The 20,945-nt window shown below is 54.5% G+C and overlaps 3 protein-coding genes across 23 annotated transcripts in view; 1 reads left to right on the forward strand and 2 right to left on the reverse strand.

Annotated features, from left to right (window-relative positions):
* ANKHD1 (ankyrin repeat and KH domain containing 1) overlaps positions 1 to 10,705 on the forward strand; it is a 102,839-nt gene extending 92,134 nt beyond the window's left edge. For 5 of the 20 annotated variants that reach the window (XM_061354038.1, XM_061354043.1, XM_061354045.1 and 2 more), the window contains 6 exons: positions 2,831 to 3,025; positions 4,101 to 4,355; positions 5,606 to 5,781; positions 6,596 to 6,760; positions 10,128 to 10,301; positions 10,485 to 10,705. In XM_061354038.1, coding sequence (XP_061210022.1) covers positions 2,831 to 3,025; positions 4,101 to 4,355; positions 5,606 to 5,781; positions 6,596 to 6,760; positions 10,128 to 10,301; positions 10,485 to 10,628 — 1,109 coding nt within the window. In that variant the 3' untranslated portion in view covers positions 10,629 to 10,705. Of the gene's footprint in view, positions 1 to 2,830; positions 3,026 to 4,100; positions 4,356 to 5,605; positions 5,782 to 6,595; positions 6,761 to 7,220; positions 7,723 to 10,127; positions 10,302 to 10,484 lie in introns of those variants that run through there. The other 15 variants (XM_061354052.1, XM_061354055.1, XM_061354054.1 and 12 more) reach the window with 12 other exon arrangements.
* A 643-nt stretch (positions 10,706 to 11,348) lies between these two features.
* On the reverse strand, positions 11,349 to 13,112 carry SRA1 (steroid receptor RNA activator 1). Of its 2 annotated transcripts, XM_061354063.1 has the most exons (5): positions 12,958 to 13,112; positions 12,514 to 12,639; positions 12,027 to 12,241; positions 11,841 to 11,949; positions 11,349 to 11,753 (listed from the first exon to the last, which is right to left on the reverse strand). In XM_061354063.1, exons 1-5 carry the CDS (start codon positions 12,980 to 12,982, stop codon positions 11,566 to 11,568), a joined length of 663 nt encoding a protein of 220 aa, XP_061210047.1. In that variant the 5' UTR covers positions 12,983 to 13,112; the 3' UTR covers positions 11,349 to 11,565. The 2 variants fall into 2 exon arrangements, with proteins under 2 accessions (XP_061210047.1, XP_061210048.1); XM_061354064.1 differs by lacking the exon at positions 12,514 to 12,639 and having other exon boundaries at positions 12,958 to 13,077.
* APBB3 (amyloid beta precursor protein binding family B member 3) lies at positions 13,070 to 17,904 on the reverse strand. Its single transcript, XM_061354062.1, has 12 exons — positions 17,768 to 17,904; positions 16,630 to 16,820; positions 16,212 to 16,288; positions 15,929 to 15,983; positions 15,683 to 15,823; positions 15,191 to 15,318; positions 14,863 to 14,977; positions 14,689 to 14,776; positions 14,458 to 14,541; positions 14,192 to 14,307; positions 13,878 to 14,060; positions 13,070 to 13,390 (listed from the first exon to the last, which is right to left on the reverse strand). The coding sequence occupies exons 1-12, from the start codon at positions 17,814 to 17,816 to the stop codon at positions 13,175 to 13,177; spliced, it is 1,443 nt and encodes a 480-aa protein (XP_061210046.1). The 5' UTR covers positions 17,817 to 17,904; the 3' UTR covers positions 13,070 to 13,174.
* Positions 17,905 to 20,945: the final 3,041 nt, after the last annotated feature.

Consider the following 20,945-nt stretch of genomic DNA (forward strand, 5'->3'; position numbering starts at 1 on the left):
GAACTGGGGACTGCCTTGGCTGTTCCCATAGGGCTCAGTGGCAGGTTTCATGAGACTTGGAGAAAGGGGGGAGAGGGTTGGTCCCTGCTGGCTTATACTTTGGCCAATAGCAATATGCTGGGCAAGGGGCAGTCTGTACCTTGCCTGGCAATTCAGTACACTGGTGTGTAAGGAGAGGGACTGGTAATGGCCATCAATCCACCCATCCTCTGATCTCAGCTGTGACTACGCCTGATGGAGCAGAGGTTTGTCTGTCTTGCACATTGGACTGTGGCAAATGTTTTACACAAATCCACATCTCCTGGTGATCGCCTCTGAGCTGATTTGGTGGAGATCTAATAGAATTCCATTGTGCACTAAGCCAGGTTTTTCTTAACAAGTTGTCCCCTCAGGATGGATTTTGGGTATTTGGCTTTTCCTGTTCATGGATAAGCTCAGTTGCAGTGTGAGTTTTCTCTGATTCACTGGTTCACTTGAGGCACAGATTCAAATGCAGATCTCACTGGCTGTGGATCTGTTCTGGAAGGGGCCTTCTGTATAACTCATGTCTTTAGATCTCTTGTCCAAGCAGTTTGCAGATTGAGGGCAGACTTAGTAGCACAACCATTAGAGGAGGCTGTGGAAATACTAAAAGAAGTCTTATTGTTACTTCTTTCCTCTACATTATAAGAAGGGGTTTGAGACCTTGCTCAATGGCACTGAAAGGTATCACAGGCTTGAAATATGCCAGCTTAGGAAGCAGCACACAAGTATGAAGTTGCATGAAATATATGAGGTCCTTGTTCCACATGGAGTGACAAGTGTCACAGTGGTTGCTCTGAAGGTGGAGGCAGGCCTGACAGTAACCAGTTTCTGCAGAAGTGCCTGGAGGCTTTGGCAAAGTGAATTTTGACCAGAGCTTGTGTGAGACTGGTACACTGGTCTTGACCGCTCAGTTACAATTGCAGACCCTGATGAAGAATTTGAACTGATGGCCCAAGTAAGTACAGAATATGGTATTACAGAAGGTTTTGGTATTAAAAACCTGATTTTGAGGGTAAGTACACAAATAGGAAGCTCACTACTGAAAGCGGGATTCTATAAGTCATTGTTCATAGAAACCATTTTTAATATTGGGCAGAGGTTTTTTTTATCCACTTTTATAAAAGGCAAGATGATGATAAAAAGTGTTCTTCACAAACTGAAAGCTGCTGAATTGAACGTGTTGATCTCTGGCTGTCACTTCCTTCAACCTGTATAAAATACCCAGCAGTGCTGAAATGGTCTTGGCTGTATAATCATTGCACTGGGAAAGCTGACCGTCCTTCAGAAGACACAGGTGGGCATCTCTGTCCTGCAGAAGAGCTATTTTTGTCATAATCTCTGCCTTGTTCTCCATTAGGAAGCCAGCAGTGCCCATGGGCAGTAGCAGCTCTGTTACCCCTTCTGCATGGGGCAGACTCAGGATCTGCAGTGGTTTGTCAGCCAGCTGGAGATCTGGGGTTGATGTGTGGTGGAGTTGGGCACCACTCGGGCCTTCTGACTACTTTGTGTTTTGTGGATGGGGGTTTAGCAAGAGCATCCCAAGGGCAGCTCCATGGTCTGTGACAGGGAGAGCTCTCAGCTAGATGTGCATGCACAGGAAGGAGCATCATCCTTATAGCCATGGAGTCTTGTACTTTGTGCTGTGATAAACGCTGAAAGATTATCCTCCCATGCTCAGGTTCCCTCATGTCAGCACCCCATTTTGGTGGTGGTAGTAACTGATTTCTCATTGTCTGTAATGGAGATATCTCTTTTTAGGGCTAGTGAGAAAAATGCCTCCATCAAATCCAGAGAGTAATTTCTGTCAGTGTGAGCAGGCTGGATCTGGCACTTCTGGAAGCAGTACATAGGTTGATGTGCTGGAAAATATTGGGTGGAAAAAGACCTGGCTTTCAGGAGGGTGCCCAGGAGATGGAAGGTGCACTTCTGGTGTATGACTATAGACATTTCCTGTCACCACTGCTGTTTGCAGACTGCTGTGGTGGAAGCCGGTACAACCTTCAACCTTGCATTGCAGCAGCATAGGCTGGTCCTGGTTGTGGTCATTTTGAAATGTTCAAATGGTTTTGAAACTAGTCTTGTTTAATAGGCCCTTGAAACTAAACCCAGAACTCAGGTGAACATATGGCTATGCCCAATTCTGCTTTCAGGTAATAAGGTGTGATAAGAGCTATTACAGTATTTTGGAAAAAGTACTTAAAAGCTTTGGCTTATTAAAAACCTGTAATTCCCCCTTGCTAATCATTTTTGTGGGACTTTGAACTTTCTCTCCATCTCTCCCTTCTTCCTCTTACTCATCCCCATAGAAAGCAGCCCCCCACTTGCTGTGCTGTGCATCGTCAGCCCTGTTTCTCTGGACACAGCATGTCCTGACCAATCTGTATGTGAATGTACCTATAGGATGGCAAAAACTGTACTGCAGCGAGCTACTTCCTTTGGTGCTGGATTCCTGTGGGACCTTCACAGAGCCCTGTATCCCTGTTTGACTTGCGTGGCTTTTTTGTAAGCAAAGATCCTTGCCACTCCCAGCTTTCCTCCTTTGCCCTCCCTGCTTAAGATAATTTCCTTTCAGTGACCAAAGGGATGGCTGGTTTGTTCAAGCTTCAGGCCAAACCAGAGAGCATACACAAATGCCTTCTGTTGGTTTAGAAGGGAGAATCGTGCACTTGTAAAATGAACTTACCATGTGCAGATACCCCCGAAGGTGATGAGATGCTTTAATTATATTTGGAGCACTAGCTCTCTTCTGGTGCTTTGGAGCAAGTTCCCAAAGAGAGATATTTAATCAAATTTATGTTTATTTCAGGCTTACCCTCTCTAGATCCATCCAACAGCTCTACAACTTCTTCTTCAGGTCCTTTGACAGGCTTTTCAGCAAACATACAAGGAGCACGGGTTTACCTTCAAGGGCCAGCGCCTGTTGGGACTCCCAGCTTTAACAGACAGCATTTTTCACCACATCCTTGGACAAGCGCAACAAATTCATGTAGGAACTTCATGGGTCTGTCTTAGTTAACTATAAATTCATAGCTATTGTCTCTAGTAGATTTGTAACTTGAGGGGAGGTTACCCACTGATGCACAAAATGCTTTCCAATTGCTTTTAGCAGCGGTGAGGATGGTGTGCAAATCCCAAGCTGTGCTATTTTGTGTGTTCTCCCATGTCAAACACCACTAGTTCTGGTAGCATTGATAAAGGCATGTTTGGGCAAAATAATGTCTCACTAGGCTCAGAGAGGAGAGGGTGTGAGGCTGTGGGGGAGTGGAGGTGGTTATACCAAGCTAAAGATTCCCCTCTGAATAGTATGATTGTAATATTAGGTGAAAATGTCACATTTGCTATGGTTTGAAGTTATACTTGCCTGGTTTCCCCCCTCCCCCCCCCCTTTTTTTTTTAATTGGGGTTCTGGAATGATTTTGTTACTTAATATGCTCCAAAATCTTTAAGCATCATCCAAGGTAACAGTGGGTTTCTCTGCTAATGGGAAGAACATGGAAGTAGCTTTACAGAAAACATGGGTCTTTGATTCTGAATCTGAGGTGAAGAGGCTTTTCATGTCACTGCATGCAACTTCATTGTCACTCTGAGTTTAAGAACCAAAACATAAATGAGTGCTCAAAGGAAGTTGGATTTCCCAAGAAGAGTCAGTGACGCTTCTGCAGGTGGTGGGACTTGGGCTCTGACGTTACACATGTGGCTTTGGGAAGCTGTCTAATTTCTCTTCTGCTGGAAGTGATGGATACCAAAACTACGCTGGTTAGATACTCATGGTATTTTGGCTGATGTTTTCACCTCTTCCTGAAACTCTTCCATGTTTCTTATTCTTTCTTGTAATTAATTTAGATGTACTGCTATGTCATGAGAATATCACATAATTCTGATGGCTGAAAGCATTTGTGTTAGAATGTTGATTTTTAGAGTAAACTCTAAGCAGAATTGCTGTGCAAGACCTGAAGAATGCTTGCCAAAGAAAGCCTTTAATGATTTGCTTTGAAATGGTACTGGGGGGATAGAGCGGGTAGCATTTATGCTTGTGCGCTTTGTGTGTGATTAAGCAAGGGAAATGTTCTTTTCAGCAGGTGAATCTCCTATTCCATCAGTTTCCTCAGGATCATCTTCACCCCTTTCAGCTGCTTCTGCACCTTCTAACTTGGGCCAGCCAAAAACCGGTAACGCCAACCAAGACCGAAAGGTTCCCCCGCCCATTGGGACAGAAAGGCTGGCTAGGATTCGACAGGGAGGATCTGTCACCCCAACACCCTTGGGAACCAACTTCACAGCTCCCGTTGGTCACAGTGGCATTTGGTCCTTTGGAGTTAACAGCGTATCTGGTACGTCTGTTGTACAACCTGGGGCTGTAGAGAAGCTTGTGGGGCCTTTTGGAAGTACTGCATTTGAAATGAATGTTGGGGAGAAGGAGAGAAGTTCCACAGTAATCAACTTCCATCTAGAATATCCTGAAGGGAAAAATGGTGTCAGTGTGTATCAGTGAAAGCACTGTGGTTTTCTCTCCTATGTGGGTGGTTTTCACCCAACCCAGATTGTCTGTAAGTTTATACTTATGAACCTGGAGAGCAGCTCAGAAACTTCATATTGAGTCTATTGAAAGACACAGGAGTTAAAAATTAAATGACTTTTATTTGTTAAGGGAATTCATTTCCACGTCTGACCCTTGAATTAAAGGAACAACTACCTCTGTCCAAGTTTCTAGCTTGCTTTCCATTAACATTTTCAAATATTAGTTGTGGTGCAGCTAATGCATCCAGAAACACAGAGAATCCAAATTCTAGAATAATTTGGGTTGGAAGGGAACTTAAAGCTCATTCAGTTCCAATCCCGTGCCACAGGCAGAGGCGTCTTCCATTAGACCAGGTTGCTCAAGTTGTGGATTCTCAACTTTGCATTGATCTCTTCATGATTCTTGAATAGAATGGGGTCACTTCTGGTCCAGGCAGCTCCAGTTTCAAAAGAATAACTTTTGAACACCAGGAGTTTTACATTCAGCTTCCTGATAGTTTGAGGTTCTTGTGGAAAGGGAGAGCTGCCACTGGTAGCCCCCATTATCTCCACATTTGTCTGAAGGATCAGGATGTGTCTATGCAGACAGCATGTGCCTGGCCAGGCTTCTCTGGCCTCACCAGTCTCTCTTCTGTCCCTGTGTTTACACCTGTTCTATGTGTAACTTGTTTTGTGTTCCTGTGGCACATCAGAGGTTGTGGGAGCTGGAGGGAAGAGAAAGTGTGTGTGTGTGTGTGTGTGTGTGTGTGTGTGTGTGTGTGTGTAGCCAGCCTTATGTAGTGTTGCCTGCTACAGCTTCCCTGTGGAAGGCCTTCATGCTACAGATAAGACTTGTGTGTTTGCATTGCCTGTAATGGGTTATGAGCCAAAAATTGCAGATATCTTCCTGCGTTGCATGGGCTGTGAAAGGTCTGCCCTTGCTCAGAGCAAAGGCCAAAGATACCTCTGTGACAGTGTTTTCAGAGAGCCTTTGGATACATGTAGGTGCGTGCAGCTGCTGAATTCTGCTCCAGAGTGTCTTCAGTGAGTTGTAATCAGCCATTTTTAATCTCCTGTTTTCCAGAAGGCTTGTCAGGTTGGTCCCAGCCTGTCATGGGAAATCATCCAATGCATCAGCAGCTGTCAGACCCAGGCACATTTTCTCAGCATCAGCCAATGGAGAGAGATGATTCTGGAATAGTGGCTCCCTCGAATATTTTCCACCAACCTATGCCAAATAGTTTCGTGGATTTTTCTAAAGTAAGTTTCAGAGGGTGGGATTTAGCCTGTAAAATGACCAAGGACTTTCTCTGTTGTATCTCCTGTTGTACCTGTTCACGCTGTATGTGTATCCCTCTTCTACAACTGCTCTCTGCACCTCCTTTCATCACAGTACCACCTGGAAAAAGTGCCTAAGCCTGATGGTACACAACAGAACCAGAACTTGTACATCGCAGATGTAGCTTGTGGCAGACAGATGTAGCCAGGCCTAGCCAGCTAGCTGAGCCACCACTGGAGGAGCGTCCAGGATGATGTGCTCCGCAGCAGACCTGCTCACAGCGCGTGTCAGAAGTAGCTGTAGCACGTGCTGTTGGAATCTTCTAAATTGCAGCTCAGCAATCATTGCAACACAGGAAGGAAATCTCATGATCACAAAAAGCTGCTTTGTAGCTTGCTCTTTTTGAACTGGAAGAATGTTTTAATTGTCCACAAGTAACATATAGAAAACCTTCAGCTCGAAGCCTTGCATGCTGCAGAAGTGAGAGGAGGGAGCACTGCAATCACTGTACAGCTGCTGTGTCTGGCTTTATGGGGTGATGAGAAAGTGCTGTGCAGAGGCTGCTGCATGCTGGCAAGGTGTAATCTCAGAAAAATGGGTGAACTGACTTGAGTTTAAAGCTCTGGAGAGTTGTGAGTGTTCCATGCTCTGCCTGTTTCCTCACAGAGCTATCTGACTAGATGAACGTCACTTACAGAGGTGAACTGCCTCGTTTGTCTTGGCAGATGTGGTGCCATGATCATACTTCACAACCACTGCTGCTTTCACTGATGGTGCTTCCTCTTGTCCCCTCAGGGCCTACCCATCTCCATGTACGGTGGCACTCTGATCCCCTCGCACCCGCAGCTGGCGGATGGCCCGGGAGGGCCCCTCTTTAATGGGCTCCATACTCCAGATCCTGCCTGGAATCCCATGATCAAAGTTGTCCAGAACTCGACAGAATGTACTGATGCTCAGCAGGTAGTATGGCTGCCTTCTTCCACTTTTGCTTACCTGGGGCTTTTTACAGTGTTGTGCTTTGGTTTGATTTTCTTCACTTTGGATAGGTGATGGGTTTTGTTCAGTTCTTTGGTGCTAGGACTGAAAATGTCTGCATGACTTCTCCCTGCAGTGTGTGTGTGTGTTTATAAAAAATATATGGTGCTATCCCTACCTACCAAACCTTTCAGGTGAAATAAGCAGCATTTCAAGACTGCTCAGCCAGGTAACAGACTTATAAGTGAGAGGGTTTGTATCCATCCTTGGCATCTTTCAGGTTGTCAGTCAAACTTTGGCCAGAGCTGAAGAGGGCTGTCAGCTGCTGGACAGTCTGGTTATATTCGAGGGGGAAGCCTTCAGCTTGCCCTCTAGTGGTTAAACACTGTTAAAGGAACCTTTATTTGTTTTCATAATAGCCTTGTCTTTTTATTTCTTGCTGTAGATTTGGCCTGGCACCTGGGCACCTCACATTGGAAACATGCATCTCAAGTACGTCAACTGATTTAAGGGGGTCTATCCTTTTTTAGCGTTGTTTGGGAATCTTTATGATCTTGGAAGAACCCTGGGGATTTTTTTAATGTGCCTAACTAAGCAATTTTCTGTGGCCTGGAACAATGGAAACTTAATGGCCCATTGTATAGCCACCAAGTGATTTACCTGTACAAACTAATTCTGTTCTCTGATTAGTTTAGCCATTTTGAACTTAAAAATCAGACAAAACTAATGCTTTTGGCTAAACACTACTGAATGCTTCTTGTATACAGCAGAGAACTAGCTGATGACGTGATTTCAACCTATTAGGGTGGTAAATACATGTATAATTGTTTACGGACTTAAAAGGAATAGCTGAGTAAATTTCATGTCGTATAGTGGCTCTACTTTATGTAGCCTGTATTAATGTGAACTATTTACCTGAATATTCAATAAAAGGCAAACAGTATTTAGAGGTTGTGTGTGAGAATTTTGGAAGAGGCTTTATGGTGTTGTCTTTGGTAGCTGCTGCCATGCACAGTGGTGCATTTCTAAGGGTCCCAGAATTAGCAGGTGGATGCAGTCAGGGTTTGGGGGGGATTTGATCCAGTCATCAGTATACAATGTCTGCTGAGTCCTTCCCTCTGACAGTTGATAGCCTTGTATTTTTGGTCAGTGAACGTGGTTGTGCGCTTTATGCCTTTCTGGGTTAGTTCTGCTGCTGTTAGCAGTCTTTTTCCAGGTGTGTTGCCTGAGATACGGGGTTTTGTTCAGGGGTTGGAAATAAAGGCTGAGTTGACAACATGGCAACTGATGCCATCTCATTTTGCAGGAGGTAAATAGGCAGCTCGTAAGTAAATGCAGGGCTTAACCTCAGCTGATGTGACCAGCTGCCTAGAAGCAGGTCTTGGGAAAGCTGAGACCACTTCTCACTAAGAGCAAAGCATGATATATTCAATTCTAAGCTTTCTGTAACCCTTTGAATCTGGTAAGAGCTCTTCAAGGCCTTTTCATGAGGAGGATGGGGATTTTTGCATGCTGCTGAAGATGAACATTCATTCCCTACCGGGCTACAGAAGTTTTCCACTTCCTGCACTTGGACTCTGCTTATTTCTGATTCTGCTCAGTGGTGGTGCAGTAACTACACTGTGCAGTTGGCCCATTCCTCAAGCAGCTATTGCAGTGCACATAGTGTTCAGTCTAATGGACCACTTTCAGTGGCCTCAGACCAGCTGGAGACTTCTCCACCTTCTTTCACCTTCTCCAGACAACTGCTTATATGCAGCAGCAGTTTCCCCCAGAAAAAGCATGAGGAAAGGAGTACTGAAATCCCAAAATGCACAAGCAGCATCCATGCACTGCAGGCAGATAAACCTCTGAGGTGCTGCTGGATGATATGCTCAGATATTTTCCCTAGTATTTGAGGAAGAGATGCAAAAAACATGGGACTGCTGCTGTCCTTCACTAGTGCAGATGCCAAAGAAGTACTAAGTGTGTTGGAACAGGTGTAGTGCAAGAGGTGCCTGTGCTTGGAGTGAATTGCAGGGAAGGGGCCATAGGCCCACACCTCTTCCATTCCGTGTGTGGCACCACCATCTCCTCCTGTCCCATCCTGGGGAGTCACCATTCTCTATCTGGGGGGGCTACAACTCCATGCCAGTGCCACTGTGTACTCCATCACACCAGTGGTGAGACCCAGCATGGAGATGGGGTTGTCCCTTCACTGGAACGGTGGCCTTGGCTGCCTCAGCTCTGCCTCACTGAGGCAGCTCCTTCCTGAGCCAGGTCCCTTCCTGTGCTCTCCACCTCAGACCTTGGTGGTTGGGTGCATGGGCACCAGTGCTGGGCACTAAGGTCAGGCAGGCCCATGGGGTGGTGACTACCCTGGCAGCCCAGAGCTGGAGGGGAAAAGGGAACCCAGAGCTTTGTAGGAAGATACTGCTGACAGTTGGGCCCGTCACTGTCTTGTGGTGTTGCTGGCGCAGTGGATGCAGCGCTGGTCCCTCAAGGCTGGAGCTGGGGCAGGTGCAGAGGCTGGGGCTGCAAGGTGCAGGATGTCTGCAAGCCCTGGGGGAAGGTGCTGATTGGCAGGGCTCCCTCCAGGGCTACACTAGGCCTGTGCCCTGCCAGACCCCCTCGTTCAGCAGTTAAGCAGATCCTGTTCTTTGCCATCTGTCCTCTTCAGTAGTGTGTACCCAGCCCTGAGCTGGGCCTGTTTCTTTAAGGCCCCAGGTGCTGCCTTCATCGTGTGCCTCCACAAGCTTACCTGGGCCAGGATCCAGCCTGGGTTGATGTGGGTTGTGCAACCTGCATTTGTTGTGCTGGGACAGGTCTGTCCCATGCAGCAACTCTGGGCTCACGGCTGGAGCCTGGCAAGGAACTGATGCTCGGCTGCAAGGTCATCAGCGATAGGGGAACAAGGCAGCAGACACAGTGCACGGCCTGGCACAACCTTGGTGCGGGTGCACACTGTTCACCCAGCAGGCTGGAGGCCATGTCCCCGCCAACCCTGTGTGTTGCCTTTGTGCAGGGCAAAGCAGGACAGCTAAACTAATGGGAACAGGTCCCCATGGTGCCAATGAGAGGCACCCAGCCTTTGCTCTTTGATAGCGGCAGAAGCCACCCCAAGGCAAGGCCAGCCCTGGGGCACTTGGCCCAAGCCTGATGCCCACCCCAGCAGAGAGGTGGCTGGGCTGTCAGTAGCAGGGGGTGGGAGTTGCTGCTGGGCAGGGTGGGTGTCCCAGTCTGCCTTGTGGAAGCTCCACGGTATCCCCAGGCCATGGCCAAGCGCTGGGTTGCACCCCCTGCTCCCAGCTCTGGCTGTGGTACTGGGGGTGGCCGGGGCTGGCAGAGCCTGACAGCCCCCTGCTTTTGGCAGGTACCCGCATCATCTACGACCACAGGTTCCTGCTGGAGTGCAAGAGTTCACCCGTGGCCAGGACCCCTCCCTGCTGCCTGCCCCAGACCCCCGGTGCCACATCCCTGGTCCAGTCCAGCCTCGTCAAGCTGGAGGAGCTCAAGGAGCGGAATGAGAGTGAAGAAGCTGTGCCAGGTGAGCAGCTCAGCACAGCCTGTGCCTGCCTCCCATGAGGCCTAGCCCAGTGGGGCTCCCATGAGGCCTAGGCCCAAGGGGAGATGCAGGCTCAGCCCTGGTTCCAAGTCCTGCTGCTTTCTGCCTGCACATTTTTCCCAAGGCACCCCCATCCTAACCCTCTCCCTCTCTTTGCCCTTGCAGATCAAGACCACTTTGAGATGGACATCTGAGTTTCCAGCTCCCTGTCTCCAGGCCATGGCTGGGCATGTTCCTGGGCCTCGTGGAGGTGCTGGCACCGTGACCAGCTGGCTGCAGCACTCTCTGATGCTGGGGATGGATGTGTGACACTTCAGGCTCTAGCACAACTGGCTGGTGCAATTGCCTAGGAGCTCATGCTTGATCAATAAACACCATGAAACCCCTGTGCTGACCCAGTGCCTCTCTATGTTGGGACTCAGTTTGTGTGCTCAGAGCCCTGGGAAGGGGAGCTGAAGAGGAGATGAACAGCATCAGGTCCTGCAGGCCAGGTGTAGTGAGCACTGGGCCCAAGGGCTGCTCCCAGGCTCAAGGTGCCACAAGCACAGGCTGCGTGCGTCCTGTCCAGGGTGAGTGTCACCACCCTGGGTTTATCTGACCTCGGGGGCAGCATTAGCACTGTAATGTTTGTCCCAGCATCTTTCTGCCCCTGAGGCAACCCACATTTCTCGGGTCCCAGACTTGGGACAGGAGCCCAGATGGGAGCATGGGTTGCAGCTGCAGCACAAGCCCTGGCTGTGCCAGGCTGCTCTGGTTCCCAGCCAGCTGACAGGGCTGTGGGTACTGCTGCCTTCTGCAGGAGGGTTGGTCCATGTGTCTGCTGCTATGGGTTCCTCCCACACTGCCAAAGGCAAGGCCAGAGAGGTGGCCAGTGCACCAGGAGAATGCATCACTACCCCCTTGCCTGGGGGTGCTGCCAGGGACATTCATTCCCTTCATGTCTTGTGGGCCATGAGCACCCTGCCATGACCATGGATTCACCCAGCAATCCCACCTCCTGCTGCTCCAGGGAGAGAACCAGGACGTGTCTGGTGCCAGAACCCCGGGGGCAGATTAGTGCTATTTATTAAACATAATATACTGAATTGTCACTAAAACGTTGCAATGATTAAAATCCCCTTGTCCTGGGCAAGGAGTGGGAGGCAGGGGAGGTGCCCAGACCCCCTTGGGCATCTGTGGCCCCTCTCCTGCTGTGGCGCTGGGCCCGGACTGCCCTGCTCCTCAGTCCGCAGCCCTGGCCCTGTCATCAGGGCTCCTCCTGGCCAGGCTCAGGCTCAGCACTTCTGTCCATGTCACCATCCACTGTGGGCAGGCTCCTGCTCTCGGCGATCAGGCGCTTTACCCCAACCAGCCACTGGCTCACCTCATTCACATGGTCCACCATGAGCGAGCGGTGGATCTCATCAGCTGCATCCCAGTGCTGCTGCTGGAGCTCTGCCGGGAAAGGAGAACCCATCAGTGGTTCAGGCTCAGCCTCCTGCCCGGTGGATGGCCGGGGTGCAGCCCCTCCTTGCCCCTCACCTTGCACCAGGAGGCTCATCCTCTTCCTCACCGGGGCTGACAACTTCCCCTGAGCCCACGCCTCCTCCAGCACCGTCAGACGCCGCGCGATGTCGTCGCACACTTGTTTCTGAAGGCAAAGCTGAGCTCGGGTGAGGCTATGCCCGCTGCGCAGTGCGGGGCAGAGGGGGCAGGAGCGAGTCTCACCTGCACGGCGGGGCGGCAGGCAGCCAGGGCCTCCCTCAGCGGGGCCAGCACGGTGTCTGCGGGCACGCTGCACTCCTCGGGGCCTGCTGCTGCGCTCGGCTTCCCGCCCTCTGCCCGGGGGGGGCTGATGGGGCCCAGGGGAGGCGGGCCCAGTGCCCGAGGGGGTGATGCTGCTGCAGAGGCCGCGGGGGCACTGGCTGGGTTTGGAGGAGCCCCTGCAAGATGAGGCACTGGTGGAGCCCCATGAGCCCGAGCAGGAGCCAGGACCTGTGCACCTGCCACTCGGTCCCACTTGTCACCGCCTTCAAACAGACCCGGCAGGACACGGGGATCTCAGGCCCCACGACCCCCTGCCCATGCTGCCGCTCACAGCGCACTGCTGTGCCGGTACTGCCCGGCCGGAGCCACAGGAGAGGGAGGGAGAAGAAAGGGGGTGCCTGGCGGGGCAGGGTCACAGGGCGCGCTGAGGGGTTTCGCTGGTGCTGACCTGGGGGTGTCCCCGCGGGCGGTGGGGGGGCTCGGCGGGTGAGGGGGGTTCGCCTGGACCCCCCAGCCTGCGCCTGCAGCCCGTACGAGAACTGGGGGGGGTCGTTCCAGCCACGCTCCTGGTTCCCTGCGGCAGCAAAGGGCACGGTGAGACCCGGACACGGGGTGTTCCAGGAGGGGGTTACCCCTCCCCAGACACCGTCCTCCCGGGGCTCCCCACATCACACACGGACCCACTGCCCCGTCCCCCGACTCCCCACCGGGACACGGCACCACAGGGCTCCCCCACAGCAGCATCGGGACACGGCCCCGCTCCGGACCGAGACCCGCAGGGATGACTCAGGACCGCAACCGCAGACACGGGACCCCGATCCCAACCCGGGACGCGAACCCCCGGTCCCGGTACCCCCGTTCCGGAAGCGCAGCCCGTTCCGCGCCCCCTCACCCGGCTTCACGTAGAGCTCCGCCATGCCGCCACGTCACGCCCGGCCCTGCCTCTTCCTCCCGGCGGCGCGGGGCGGGGCAGGAAGGGGCAGGGCCCCGCTGGGGTGGCAGGGGAAGGGCCGGGGACAGGGACCGGGAGCGGGAGCGGGGCCGGGGCGGCGGGGCCGGGGCTGGAGACAGGGATGGGGCGCTCGGCCCCGGCCCCCGGCCCCGGCCGGCTATGGGGTGTGCAGCAGGGCTCGCCTCAGGCGGAAGACTTCCAGGAAGGAGAAGAGCCCCCGCTTGCGGACACCGGCTCCCGCCGCCCCGCCGCTGCCCCCGCTCGCCTTGGCTGCCCCGCCGGCCGCGTCCCCCGAGCCCGCCGGGGCTCCGCTGGCCGCGGCCCTCGCTTTTGCTCCCGGGGCAGCAGCCACCAGGCACTTCTGGTACTGCACCTGCAGGAAACAGGGACACAGAGTGCCGGGGGTGAGGGGAGCGCGGCCCCGCAGGGGCTGCTTGCTCCACGGGGTCAGACACGGCACTGTATGACCATGGCGTGGGGCACAACACAGTGTCCCTGTGGGGTCACATGCAACGTGATGTGGTTATGGGCTGGGATCCAACGTGGCATCCCCTTGGAGTCCTATGCAATACATTGTGCCCATGGAGTCACATGCAGTGTGGCCTCACCACGGATGGGGACACAATGGGATGGTGTTGACCACAGGGGTCAGACCCGACATGGGGTGGGGCACACACAGCATCCACAGTGGGGGCAACCCAACCAGACATGGCTGTGGGTTGGACGCAGCACTGTGGGGTCTGTTCCCTCCTGCCCTCCCCAGTCCCCAACTTCACCCAGCCCTGTCCCCAGCCCTCGCTTCCTGCAGCTCCCAGTGGGATGGTAAGCCAGGAGACAGAGCACACCCCACTCCAGCTCACCATGCAGGCTGCCTGCACCGCCTCCGAGATGCTGCCAGCATTGGGCTCGCACCAGAAAGCTGTGCACTGGAAGCGTCGCCCCGTGTCCACAATGAGTGCGAAGGTGTGGGCATCGTGGCCCACCCCTAGGAAGGTCACGTACCGGACCTGGCACTCCCAGATGTGCGCCGCGTCCTCGTCCTCCTGTGGGGACCCTGTGGGATCATCCACCCCTGGACACCCCCAGGCAGCCCTGCAGCCCCACAGCTCCCCTCTGCCGGGAGGCCGGGCTCCCCAGGGGGGTTGCCTGCCGCACCCCACATCCCCCTCCCCACCTGTGCAGGGTGCACCCTCATGGCTGTGTCGGACACGTGGATGAGGGATGGCATCCAGTGCTCCCGCCCAGGGCCCCTCGTCAGCTTCTCGATGGCCTCATTCAGCACATCCATCCCTAGGGAGCAGGAGACCCCATCCCACCAGCCCTGCCCCAGCTGGAGGCCCCAGAGACAGGGACACCCCTTGCTGGGGCAGAGCTGCTTGGACATCCCATGGCGGGGGGGTCTTATGTGTCCCTGGTTGTGGCAGAGCCAGCAGTACTTACCCATGGCCCTGGGCACAGGCAGGCTGCCGATGTACAGTGCCTCGTAGATCTGTATGGATTGCCTCACTGCTTCCAAGATATCCACTGCCAGGACAGGAGAGATGGCGGGTTTGGGGGCAGGACCCTCCTGTCACCCGCTATGCCCAAGGACACTGGAGACATGGCCTTGCATGCCAAAGGGCTCTGGCCATTGGACATCCCAGTGCCCAAGGGCAGGCTGCAGGGTGGTACCTTGCAGCGGCAGGTCCTCGGTGGATATGGGCCTCAGCATGGTGGCCTGGGGCAGCCCGCTGCTCGCTACAGCTCGCTCAGCCATGATCTGCAAGAGACGAGGGTCCCGGTACCTCCTCCCACCCCGAAGCTCCCCTGGCCATGCCCACACCATCCAGGATCCCTGCATCCCACCTTGGAGCACATCTCATGCAGGGCCTTGGCAATGCCCTTAGCGGGCACATTGCAGTGGAAGACATGACACTTGAGGACGCAGGTGTCCTTGTCACTGGCCACAAAGGCAAAATCTCTGCAAGGCCATGAGCAAGATGGTGAGACCCTGGCAGAGGCATCACGCATCCCCTGCCCCGTGCCTTGCCCCCACTCCCATGCACCCCTTACCTGTCCCTGCAGCCACAGTAGCAGTTGGGGAGGGACAAGAGGGCACAGGTTAGTGCAGGGATGCTTCCCTTGCCCCAGGCAGAGCCACCCCCAGCCTCCGGCTCTGCCCTGGCCCCCAGACCTGCCGTTGTTGCACCCAACGCCCCAGACACGGATGTTGAGGATGGGCTGGCGGTGGATGAGGCTGCGGTCGAGCGGGTCCACCAGGCTCATGGTGTCCTTCTTCAGGATCATCACCAGGTCCTGGCCCTGCGGGCGGTCAGTGGCTCCCTCAGCCTGGCCCATGGCCTGGGCAGCCCCAGCACCCAGCCGAGTGGCAGGGACACCCCTGTCCCTCTTGCGTACTCAGCCCCACGTGTGGGACAGCCCTGCCCACCCCACAGCTCTCCCCAGATACTATTCCCATGTGTAGGGACAGCCCGCCCAGGCACCCCTGGCACCACCTCAGAGGGACAGACCTGTCAGACCACCACACGTGGGACAACCAGATGATGGCCTGTGCGGGGAGAGTTGATCTGCCACTAGCACTGTTCCTGTATCCCACCTCTGTCCTGCCTCCCAGCATGGTCCCCATGGTGGGACTCTGCCTGGCAGCACCGTCCCATGCTCTCACCTCACCCTGGTTCTCGGCAGAGCCCTGGCCCTTGCTGTTGGAGAGCTGCTGGATGCAGTTGTTGACAGCGATGCTGCTTTTGCCGGGTGCCAGGTCCTCCTCGGGGATCTCCACCCAGCCCAGCGAGCGCACAGCAAAGCACTGACAGAGACACACGGGGCTTCAGACACCCCCCACACCCTCTCATGCCAGTGGGGTCACCCCTGCCCCTGCCAGCTGCTGCCTGTCCCCTCCTGGGTGCGGTACCTTGGAGCCAGGCTCTGTGCTCTGGAAGTCATCTCCATGCCAGGGCAGCGAAGTCCTGCAGGGGGACAGGGCGGTGAGGGGATGGCTCCCACTCAGCAGCACAGGCTTGAGGCACACAGGGAGGTGCTGGGATGGCCTGGCACCAGCAGATCCCCATGCTGCCAGCTGGGAAACTTCCCATGGAGGTGACCACCAGCATGGTCTTGTCAGCTGCAACGTGTGGGGCTGCTCTGGTGGGATCACCGGGGCCTGGAGCCCAGCAGTGGTCAAGGGTCAGCCTTACCTCCGGGACAGTGAGGCCATGGGGCTGGGAATGGGCCTGTCCTTTGCCGAGTGCTTTGCCAGGGTGACATGGTAGTCCTGGGAGAGAAGAGGGAAAGGGTGAGGGCAGCAAGAGAGGCTGTTGGGAGGCACCAGGTAGGAGCCCTTCCTCCCTTTGCACCTCAGCTTGTGGGTATCCCGTTTAGCTGGGATTAGGCCAACATGGGGCCTGCTGGAGGCTTTCAAGGGGCTTAACCCTGGCCAGGGACGGGCTGAGCAGAGCTTTGGGGTGACAAAGACAGGCCTGCTCCAAGGAGAGGCTGGACTAGCAACACCCAGCCAGTCCAGAGGTCTAGCTGCCCCAGAGCCAGGTGAAGAAGGCCCTAGATGTGAGGGGGTGGGATCCCACACCAGGCCTCAGTCCCCCCCACATCCCCTACCATTCCCTGGGCTGTCTCCTCCCCATCAGCCTCCGGGCGCCCTGCAGGGCCAGCGGTGCGTGCCGGGTGCTGCCACTGTGTCGTGCCGGTCGGCACATGCCAGTAGTAGGTGCCCAGAGAGTCACAGATCTTCCTCCAGCCTGGGGGGAGGTCGGGGTCTGTCTCCAGGCTCTGGTCACTCCAGAGGTTGTCTGTGCAGAGGGAGAGCGTGAGGAGAGCTGGGGGTAGAGGAGGTTCTCCAGGGTGCCCTGAGAACTGAGCAGCTTCACCCAGCGGCAAAAGGGTCCTGGGGTGGGTGCATGGCCTGGGATGGAAGCATGGCAGGGAAGGGCTTGGCATGACGCTAGGGGGTCTGCAGTAGTGGTGGACCCCAAGCAAGGGATCAGTGCAGGCAGCTGCCTCATTGGTGCCCCAGGGGACGGGTGACCCAGCAGAGGCACAGAGTGTACAGCCAGCCTGCTCCTGCCAGGACAGGCACACTGCAGGGCTGCCAGCCCGGTGCTCCCCCTGCCAGCATGCAACACCAGCCCTCTGCCAGCACCCGGGGTGCCCGAGACCGGCTTCTTCCCGTCTTGGCTGGGGAAAGGGGCTGGGGACAGACCGCTGGGGTCTAGAGGAGGAAAGCACCCTTGGCGGGCCGGCAGCTGGGACACGTACACTCACCCCCTCCCCAGTGCACCCCAGGGCCTGGAGAGGCCACTCCATGAGCCCGTGGTGCAGCGCAGCAGCGAGCTGGGCCTTGGGAACGCAGCCCCGCACCCGCAGGGCTCAGCGCACCCCCGGGGGTGCCGGGGCCGAGCGATGCGCGGGACCCCCCGCTCGCTTCCCGGGATGGGGCTGAGGGGGACCGCGACCTTGGGAGGGCCGGGGAGTGCGGCCCCAGCGCAGGCCGCCGCGGGCCCGTTTAGCACCGCGGACAGCGGCGGGCGCGGCCCCGCATCCCGCACCCCCACTCTGCACCGCACCCCGGCTCCGCACGGCACCGCACCCCGAGGTCCACACCCCGATGTCCGCACCCCGATGTCCGCACCCCGATGTCCGCATCCCGGAGCCCGCACCCCGGCTCCGCACCGCACCCAGGAGTCCGCACCCCAGCCCCGCACCGCACGCCCGCAGCCCAGCCCCGGAGCCCGCTGACCGTCGCAGTTGACGAGCACGATGGCCAGCATGTAGTCCTTGCCCAGCATGGCCCCGGCGCGGCCCCCCCGGCCCCGCCGCCTGCCCAGGCCCGGACCCAGCGGCGGCTGCGGCGGGAGGGGCGGGTCTGGGGCGGGGCTGCCCGGGCGCGGAGGGCCCGGGGCGGGGGGGGCTGGACAGGGGCTGGGGCCTTCGAGGGTTTCGGTGCAGAAAATGGGGCACGGACCGGGGAAGGGGCAGCGGGGGCAGGAAAGGACCCGCTGCAGTAGCAGGTCCAGGGCAGCCCCTCTTGCCCTTCAGCTCGTTCCCTTCCCTCCCCCACACCCGTAGGTTTCCTCCATTCCCCTCCCTTTCCCCACAGATCACCTTTATCCATGCTTATTCCATGTTCATGCTCTTCCATGCATGTTCAGGTCCTCTCATTTCGTTGTGGTTCAACCTCCTTCAGTCGATACTGGAGACACCTAGATGTGCATGATGGTCATCTTCCCCTCCTCACTAGAGGCCGAAGCTTTGCATCTCTAGCGTTTTCCATGCTACCCTAAGCTGACAATCCTGGTTGATGCTGAGTGCCGGGGGTTAGCAGCTCTAGAGATAGTTGTTGTATGCCTCAATACCCCCATGGAGTCTCTGCCGCGTACTTCTGGGGATAAAGTCTTCCTGAGCTACAGGTGCCATAACCCAAGATGGTTTGCTGTCTGTGATAGACCCACACACTCCATTGTGTCCTGTTAAGCTTTTCACCTTAAGAGCCACAAGCTAGTATAGTCCTGGATGTAGAATGTGTCCTTAAGAGCCCCTCATGCCACCTCAAGCTGCCCTGCTTCTTTCCACGCACAGTTGTCCACAGAGTGCAATCTTTGGAAGTGCCAATGAATTTTCCAGGGCTGTTCCCTTGCTTTCAGCAAGGCATTGCCTCTTTGCTCGGCCTCATTCATGTGCTCCATGGCCTAACATGCCCCAGTTTTGTGAGGTACTTTGTCCTCCTACCTGCATTTTAACCTTGAACACATCTGCTGGTCTAAGAAAAGCAGCAGCTGCTTAACTCATCTTTGCAGTCACCCACAATCATTCCTGCATCCTCTGTTGGCATCTGCTTTTTTGGCTACAAACTATTCTGCATCAATCCACTGTGTCTTAGGGGCATGTTTTGCCTAACCCTAACCCAGCTTACAGGAGGGACATTACACAGGCCATCATCCTACCTGACCCTCAAGGCAGAACGGTGGGCACTGGGTGGAGAGCAAAGGCCGCAGCTTCTGGGGAGGGTCTGCACCACGCACCCCAGCCGTGGACAGTGCCTCTACTGAGCCAGAGCACTGCGGGGGGGACTGAAGGCAGATCTGGGGCTGCAGGACGTGCCCAGACCTTCTCCTGCGGGAGGGACAGGCATCAGATCGCCTGCAGACCATGTGCCCAGCAGCAGGCCCTGCTGCAGAGGATGCTGAGCTGCAGAAGGTGGTGCAAGTTGCGGACCATCAGGGAGGACAAGGAGATAGACACTTGGTTCCAGGCACAGTCTGCAGTGGAGCCACAGCCAAAACCTCCCCCAGGAGCACAGAGAGAAGGGAGTAAGGGGAATAACGCAAGGGAACAGGAGCTTGCAACACCAGGACCTGCAGTTGGGAGCGACATTCCCTGAAGCTAGAGGTGCCCTTGCAGGTACTCTGCAGCTCTGCAGACTGATGATGAAGGACCCATCAGCAGCAGAGACGGAGGTGGGTGCAGCAACCCAGCCTGCTCCCTGTGTAACAACTACAGCTAGGAAGAGGCAAATGGGTGATAATAGCCGGGGACTCTTCCAAAAGGTGCAGAGGCAGCCATCTGCAGGCCTGGGGCTCACATCAGGGACATCACAAGCAGACTACTGAGCCTTGTACAGGCCACTCACCACTACCCATGGCTGCTATTCCATGTGAGCACCACAGATAGAGCCAGGAGCAGCCTGAGGACTATAGGAAGGGGTTGGAAAAGGCCTGTCAAATATGCTCAATGAATGAATGTCTATGGGACTGGTGCCACAGCCAAGGGTTTGGCCTCTTAAGACCATGAGACTTGTTTTGAAGGTCCAGATGAGCATACACTGCCTTCCAACTGTGTATTTTATCATGAATTTTCTCACATTTTAAAAATGGAACTGAAATTTTCAGAAGAACCACTTAAAGAATTATTTAGCTACTTCATCTTAGCAAAAGGCTCTCTTTTGATTATGTATGCCAAGGAAAAAGAGAACAAGCCACACAATGAACCAGCAAGGAGACTGCCACCTCACGGTTCCTGCATTGTTCTATTTTTGTGGCTTTTACCACCATCTCCCATTTTTCGTATCAGTTTTAAATTTACTGTGAATTTAAAAAAAATTATGCTGTCAAATTTAACAAAACCTGAACTGCCTTCAAGTGGAGGGGATGTGCTCAGAGCCCCCCTGATTGGGCACTGAGGCCCAGGGCATTTCAGGCTCATTTTTACCTCCTGTGTACATTGATTGCATCCCCAAGGCAGCAGCGAGAGAAAAATACTGATGTAATCTAATCTAACTCTGGAAATGGGTCACTGAATTAGGGAAGGGGGGTAGGGCACCAATGACTGAAAAGGGCACACAGATTTCAAGAAGAATTGGAAGAGTTGCAAGTATTTCTGATTCAGAGAAACAAAACCTGATGATAAAGAAAGAATCAACAACGGTTTCTCATGCTGGCAATATATATTTATTGTCATTTTGGAGATAGGTTACCATGTGCATATCAGGACTTCAAACAAATCGGGATTATGAACTCTTAGCATATGCCAGTTGGAAATTAAATGACTGAACATAAAACTGACCTTTAGAAGAGCTTCAGTTGGTCTATTTTTTGTCATCCACCTGGGTTTTTTCCCCACTTGAGCTGAACATCTTCCCCTCTCCCTCATGCCAACCTCAGAAAAATAAACAATCACCCACATGATTTTTTCCTGTTTTACCACCAATCCTCTGGCAATCTCAGAATATTGCTGATTCTACAACTTCAGAAGGAGGCGAACCTGATTCCGCTTTACCTGGCTCCTGAGTCCGACTTTAATGACTGGACTTCAAGATTTGCTTACAATGAGACTATTGTGGTTACATTTATTATAGAGTCATAGAACAGTTAGGGTTGGAAAGGATCTCAAGATCATCAAGCTCCAACCCCCCTGCCATG

This window comes from Neopsephotus bourkii, unplaced genomic scaffold (genome assembly GCF_033783945.1).
Source record: "Neopsephotus bourkii isolate Nb327-2 ecotype Australia unplaced genomic scaffold, CSIRO-AGI_Nbou_v1 NB_716, whole genome shotgun sequence".
In the NCBI taxonomy this organism is placed as follows: domain Eukaryota; kingdom Metazoa; phylum Chordata; class Aves; order Psittaciformes; family Psittacidae; genus Neopsephotus; species Neopsephotus bourkii.

What these genes read in the sequence shown, in the direction of transcription:
- APBB3 (XM_061354062.1), bottom strand. Translation starts at nt 17,816, where the DNA reads ATGCTGGGCAAGGACTACATGCTGGCCATCGTGCTCGTCAACTGCGAC. An exon ending in GTTGGGTGCAACAACGGCAG is followed by an intron (nt 14,978 to 15,190) that starts GTCTGGGGGCCA and finishes ATGGCCTTGCAG; the next exon opens with AGATTTTGCCTTTGTGGCCA. An exon ending in TGAGGGTGCACCCTGCACAG is followed by an intron (nt 14,061 to 14,191) that starts GTGGGGAGGGGG and finishes GGGTCCCCACAG; the next exon opens with GAGGACGAGGACGCGGCGCA.
- SRA1 (XM_061354063.1), bottom strand. Translation starts at nt 12,982, where the DNA reads ATGGCGGAGCTCTACGTGAAGCCGG. An exon ending in GGAGCTCTACGTGAAGCCGG is followed by an intron (nt 12,640 to 12,957) that starts GTGAGGGGGCGC and finishes TTGCTGCCGCAG; the next exon opens with GGAACCAGGAGCGTGGCTGG. An exon ending in GATGAGCCTCCTGGTGCAAG is followed by an intron (nt 11,754 to 11,840) that starts GTGAGGGGCAAG and finishes CTTTCCCGGCAG; the next exon opens with AGCTCCAGCAGCAGCACTGG.